The 6,922-nt window shown below is 31.5% G+C and overlaps 1 protein-coding gene and 1 long non-coding RNA gene across 3 annotated transcripts in view; both read right to left on the bottom strand.

Moving 5' to 3' along the window:
• Nucleotides 1-362: 362 nt before the first annotated feature.
• Nucleotides 363-1,711, bottom strand: LOC119836291. The gene is made up of 3 exons (XR_005288087.1): nt 1,562-1,711; nt 762-852; nt 363-449 (listed from the first exon to the last, which is right to left on the bottom strand). It is a non-coding gene; the product is annotated as an uncharacterized LOC119836291 (long non-coding RNA).
• Nucleotides 1,712-3,719: 2,008 nt separating this feature from the next.
• LOC119836288 (clavesin-2-like) overlaps nt 3,720-6,922 on the bottom strand; it is a 17,173-nt gene continuing 13,970 nt past the window's right edge. The window contains exons 6-7 of one of the 2 annotated variants that reach the window (XM_038361581.1): nt 6,544-6,760; nt 3,720-3,914 (exon numbers count right to left, since the gene is read on the bottom strand). In XM_038361581.1, coding sequence (XP_038217509.1) covers nt 3,763-3,914; nt 6,544-6,760 — 369 coding nt within the window. In that variant the 3' untranslated portion in view covers nt 3,720-3,762. Of the gene's footprint in view, nt 3,915-6,484; nt 6,761-6,922 lie in introns of those variants that run through there. The other variant, XM_038361580.1, reaches the window with a different exon arrangement.

The following is a 6,922-nucleotide window of genomic DNA, read 5'->3' as shown; positions in this document are numbered from 1 at the left end:
GACATATTTAAATGCATTTAAAATAAATCTTTTTAACTTGAATCTCTGGATTACGATCATGTTGAAAGTAATTTCTTTGTGTAAAGTTACCATTATTGTAATAATTTTATATTTTTATATTTTTGTATGTCGGCCATATTTAAGTGTTACCTGTAATAAAGTATTTAATACTTCTCTGTGTTTATATTGTTTAAAAGGACACACAAAATAATAAGTGTATGGTGTCCATCACATTTAACTAATTAATCTTTTGTTTTATTAGACCTTAAAAGCATGCGGTAAAAATTTGAATTCGGTATTATTATTAGCATAAAAGTTATTATTAAAATGAAAAATCAATTTTTTATAATGAAACTTCATGATACTTTGCATTATTTATTCATGGTCCATTGTGATAGCAGAAATAAGATTACATTTGTCTCGTGGTTCTGGGATTTAGCCTGTGCTATCTGTAATAAGATAAAATAAATAATATTAATTGAAAGTAACATAAAAAAAAAGATATTTATTGCATATATATTACTGGACAATCAAGCACTAAATTATCTCACAATTTTAGTATTCATTTTAAAGTTGGGACCTTTAGCTTTATTTCATTGTTTCTTAGTTCTACAGTTCTACATTGATAAATGCCTCCTTTTGTAATCTGAGACGATACATAATAACATTTTTGATGACATTATTAAGTTTTTAATTAAAAGAAAACTTAAAAGGAAAGCTATAGGATCATATAATAATTATTTTTTGTTATCAAAACTCACTCGTAGGTGGTGGGGGCGGTGGCCCACCGTGGCAGCCAGCTGCATTCTCAGGAGCATGTAGACCGGCTTTTGGAGCTGTACTCATCCCACCCTGAAGTATTCGAATAATATTATGTTTATTTCTTTCATTAATAATGTGGGGTTTAATACATGGGGATAAAATATGATGAATAAGTTTCGCCTTTAATCTGGTAAAATACTTGAATGTCGAATTATATTACTATATAATTTGTGCTTACTAGCTTCGAATAGATAAATGTTTTTTTACCTACAGTCTACGTTTTGTAACGATGTTATAAAGCAAATTTTTTTTACCTGTCTTGTTAAAATGTAATAAAATAGGCTATATGGTAGGAGAAATATGGCCTATAAGTAAATTAATTTTCGAATAAAGCCCTTGTGGTAGTTACCACTTATAACTCAAGAAAGGTTGACCAGATTTCAGTAATTTTTACGTTGTTGAATTTGTATCCTCTTGATAATAAAATATTTAAAAAAGTTTTAACCGATGAGGACTGCGGCGAGTAGGTGGTTTCCAATTGATTTTTTAATGTTATAGCGGTCAACTGAGCTGGTGGTTCGCCCGATAGTAAGCGATCACCACCGCCCATGAACATTTGCAGAGGTAGAGCCGCTGCAAATGCGTTGCCCGCTTTTAATAAGGAAAAGGAAAGAGTGAAGAACGATAGGAATAAAGGAATTAACTGAATAGGGTGAGGAAAAGGATACGGTGTTGCGGCTCGTTGTTTGAATATCCCAGGTTTTAATATAATATTAAAAATTAAAATAAAATCACTTACCACGGCTCCCAGAATGATAGCTAGAGCTGCGAATAAAAGCAGAAGTATCTTCATTGTGATGTTTCTATGAATACTGCTAAGCCTATTCCACATGTGCTTTTTATATATTGACACATAATAACTTTGAAAATTGTAACCTAATATTACGTCAAGCAATTGTCGTCCTAATGTACATATGATACAAACGAAATTTGATTGTAACGTTTTTACAATGACATACAGAGGGAAAAATATTATTATTGCAATTGTTGATTTGTAGAACCATTTGTTTGGGCGACAGAGCGTTATAAATATGTAATTTTGTTCAAATTGAAATATTTACGCGTTTACACAGAATACTGACATATTAGTACAGAGTCATTAGTCGCTTATTTAAATATTCTATGGTTTGAATCAAGGTTGCGTGAAATTTCAGTGTGAACTTATGATTATGTTATTATTATGTAATTTTGACTAAAACGTATGGTACATTTTGGTTACAATGCCATATAAAAGCAAGCATCAAGCATTTCCGATTTTCATAATGAAATAGTTTTATTGCATTTTTTTTTTATATTCAAAGCTAGAGTTATACAATATAGTAGTTATGGTATGTCAAAAATTACAAAATCTTTATTTATTAATCATTTTGGCAATAGAGACGTTGTTGTAAAATAAACAAAAATGACACTTAGAGTCATAAAAATAGTTATTTTTAACAAAAAAATTAATCGCAAGTTGAGAGAACTATACTTATTTGAATGGGCCCACGCGGGAGACACAAGCTTTCAAATATAGGAATCCGTTCAACCAGGCGAAAGTTCTGAGGTAAGATTTTTTAAGTCGTTTTCTTAAGAAATGCATGGAATAAATATTTGACAGTGAAACAATTGATTTTGTAGTTACGTGCGGTGAATTACCAGATATTTTTATGTAATCGACTCCTTTAGATTCGATTTTAACCCACTTTAAATGGACAGAGACTTTGTACTACTTGTCTATTTAATAATCCTGATAAATAAAGCCAGGTTATAATAATTTTTTTAACGTATACTCTTTATACAGAGCAAGGAGACAATTTAGTTGATTCTATATTTAAAACGTTTTTTTTTGTGTTTAAAACTTATCTTTTTTTTTTTAACACGTTAACTTTGTTACCAAAATAACCTATCAAATTAAGTTGAATAAAAACAGAATACGTAAGAAGTATAAGTAACGAATTTCGTGTAATTAATTAGATTAAATATTGGATAAATCAAAAGCTGTTGTATTTGAAATTACAATGTATTAAATTATATTAAAGCGTAAAAAATATTCGTAAAAATCTATTTAAAACTATAACAAATTTCGTGAAAAATAACTGATTTTTATATTAATTTTAAGCTACAACATGTAGGGTAGGTTGCTTTTTTACTCCCAGCACCGGATTTATATGGCCAATAAATACGACGCCTTGACCTTAGTAACCAATCAAATATTTTATTTAGAACTGTTTAATATAAATATACAAGAACCTGATTACTGTTATATTAGGATAGTATTATATAGTACAAGTTGCGCCCCGCGGTTTCACCCATGTAAGTCTATATCCCGTAGGAATATCGGGATAAAAATTTGTCTATGTGATTTTCCAGTTGTCCAGCTATCAACGTACCAAATTTCATTGAAATCTGTTCAATAGTTCATGCGTGAAAGGTTAACAAACATCCACACCTACATAGATACATCCATCCATACTTACAAACTTTCGCGTTTACAATATTAGTAGAATTATATCTGTGGTTATATGTACTAAAAACAGTACACTTTATAAGGCGGACATTCACTTAGCAGTCATCTCTTCCAGGCGACCTTGTCTTAATTTGACCAGCTTAATAAATTTGAATTATAATTCTTGTATAAAATATAAATTTGTAACTTAATTGTTGTATAATTCTTGAAAGAATGTAAACTTCTTAATATATATAAATTACATGTCACATTGCTTGTCCGCGATGGACTCCTAAACTGCTCAACCGATATTCATTAAATTTGCGCACCATGTACAGTTTGATCCAACTTAAAAGATATGATATTATTTAAATTTCGTTAAATGACTACCCGGGCGGAGCCGGGGCGTGCAGCTAGTAAATATAGATTTGGCAAAACTTGAATATAAATGGAATGCAAATGAAATACATTTTAATCACATAATTTATTTCCTTATTCCATATATAACATGTTCAATCAATGTCTAATTTCTTAAAACTACCCTGCAATCCAAATATGTCTTCAATGGTTGCCTTTTTGCCCTCTCTTAACGATTCATTCACTCTTCTATGACTCTCATTTTTGAAGAAATCCTTGTTATCTTCTAAACGGCGCATTTGCTCCTCTGTAAAAGAAAATAGTGTCTTTAGTATCCAATGAATTAATTCTTTTTTTAGTTAGCTCAGTATAGATTACTGTGGCGGGAGCACGGGTGGCCGAGAGGCTAGGCGTTGCTACGGTACGGCAAAAAGACACGGGTTCGAATCCCGCCTCGTGATCAATTTATTTCATTCTCTCAAGCTCAGCTCAAGCTAATTGATGTAAGCAAGCAACAAAGACGAACCCGCGGGCAAAAGCAAGTATTTCTCCTTGATCACTGTACAGTGATAAGACCGGCGTTTGTACAACTTTGGTATATGTAATTGTTTCTATGTGTGAGTTTGTATAATTATGCACAATTAAGAGTTAAAGACAAAATATTTCCATAACTTATATGTATTTTGGTATATAAGCATTGTCAAGTATCATCAAAATCCATTCAGCAGTTTTCACGTAACATATTTTCTTGTAAACTTCTGCGTTATAATATGAGTATAATAGGTAGAATTGCTCAGATCATTAAAAGTTAGACAGAACGATCATCGCATTTATAATATTAAAAGTATTAATAAAAAATGCTAGTTCCACTCTTGTTGGCATTGAAAAGATATAAATTTATGATTTACTAGCATTCCGCCCCGTTTCGTCAATCCGAATAATGTTTGTGAGTATGGATGGATGGAGATGGAGATATATGGATGCTTGTTACTCTTTCACGCGAAAACAGCTTATTATTATAGTCTGGATTAGCACATAGACTACTTTTTACCCAGGTACTATGCGAGTGACGTCCGGGTTACAGCTAGTGGTACATAATATAGAACTAAGGGTCACCTACGTATCTAACGGTGAAAGAATGTTCGTGAGTGCGCTTATGCACTCATACAAACAAACTTTTAGCCTTATATTGTTGGTATAGAAGAAGACTTTAAGAATAATAATTAAATTTTCCTCAATGAAGATAGGAAATATATCTTATAATAATACAGATTGCGTATGGCCCGATCTCCGACATTTTCCTTGGCAATTATTTTTATAGGAGTAGGTATCTGAGATATAAGTGACTTTTCCTGTTATTTATTTAGATCAAATTATCAAAATACTAGCTGCGCCCCGCGGTTTCACACGCGTAAGTCCGTATCCCGTAGGAATATCGGGATGAAGTTTCCTGTATGTTATTCCAGTTGTCCAGCTATCTACATACCAAATTTCATTGCAATTGGTTCAATACTTTTTGCATTAAAGAGCAATAAACACACACACATCCTAACAAAGTAATTTAATTCATTGATTTAGTGTTGGGAAATCAATGAATTATTTTACAAGAATGTAAAATGTAATTGGTATACTCGACGCTGAATCTTAAATACTTAAGACTAATAATAAATAATATGTAAATCTTGAAAAACCGGCCAAGTGCCATAATATCTTTTGCTCGCGTTAATCTGTAAGTTTGATTTTTCACAGGTAAATGCGTCTTAAGTCTAAGTAAAACTTTCAGTTTGATATCTAAAATAGTTTGTGAGAAAAATGAAACAATTTGAAGTTAGACAGACAAGCAAGGCCTGGAGTAATGTTGCATATCTATATTCTTTTTTTCCTTAACATTTCCAGTAAGCTTCTGATTTATATTGATTCTAGGTCAACAGGAAGTACCATATACTTTTTTATATTGTTATATAGCAAGCATGCATCATAAGTGTATATCTTTGATTGCGTTGACCTATATAATGTTAATTTTTTTCAATGCTTCTCGACAAGATGTTATTAATTTCAGCTTAATATTTTTATTTGTTGAGAAAGAAGTGTCGACAGATAGATGGGCAAGGAAGTGATTATAAGAGTACTGGTTTTCGAGTTCGCTTGGAAATGTGAAACCCTAAATATTTACATGTTATAAATTTTAAAAATATATAAATATAATATGAAAAATCCACAAAATTTGAATAAGATATTACTGCAATATACACTGTAGTCACAAACACAATAAGCAATGTCAATTAGCAGTTTACGTGTGTTTTCGTTAAAATATTAAACACAACTAGAATGTGTATACAATCCATATAAAAAAAGACCGTATTATATCTACCATAAAGTACCTTTTCAAAACCTCAACGTTTCAAATAGTGCAACACTATGATTACCCGTTTTTACATGGCTTACTGAAGCTATTATTTCTTGTTTATTTCCACTTCAGCGGCTAAGACTGTAACACTAAACTTATCACGTACTTAACGCTTGTATGACTATTGCATCATAACTCTATTATGTACTGCAATATACATATAACAATCATAGCATGGTATAGTACTTCAGCTATATATGACAAAAAATATTTCACTTAATCAATAGCTAAGTTATGGAAGCAGTATTCTCTATCTGTTCTTTTACAAAGATATGAATATAAGAAGATTAAAAATCGGTAGAAGGCAAGTTCAAAAAAAAATTGGTCACCCATTTTGCATGTGACAATATTTCCTTGCTTGTTAAAGCGGTAACAAAAATACATAATCTCTGAATATTTACTATCTAACTGACAGATAGACGGACAGGGAAGTCTTAATAATAGTCCTGTATAATAATAGGTTGCTTGATATGGTCACAGTAAGTTCAATTAGTTAAAACAAATGAACCTTCAATCGATTCATTCGTACCTTTAAGAGTGCTCCGACTCAGATATTCTCCTCCCTCGTCCTTAGGCAGACTGCTTTTCTTAACGAATTGTTCCAAAGTGGTGGTGTCCCTTTGATGGATTCTGATGATGTCTAGCAGTGCTTTCTTCATGAACGGTTTCAATAACATCATCAGTTTGTCCATGAAGTATGGAGCGTTCAGAAAATGCACCTCTTTTAACTTTACCAACATGCATTCCTGTATAATTACAATAAATATTAATAAGCAGATATTGTATATACAGGACGGTGTCTAAACTAAAATAATAATAATAATAATAATGTCTATTTGAAAGTGACCAAAGGAAGTTCTACAAGTACCTTCAATCTGGAGCTCGGCAAGCACACACAGGGCCACAAC

The sequence above is a fragment of the Zerene cesonia genome, chromosome 23, assembly GCF_012273895.1.
Source record: "Zerene cesonia ecotype Mississippi chromosome 23, Zerene_cesonia_1.1, whole genome shotgun sequence".
In the NCBI taxonomy this organism is placed as follows: Eukaryota; Metazoa; Arthropoda; class Insecta; order Lepidoptera; family Pieridae; genus Zerene; species Zerene cesonia.
The sequence above is the reverse complement of the archived record's forward strand: the minus strand, read 5'-3'. Positions and strand labels throughout refer to the sequence as shown.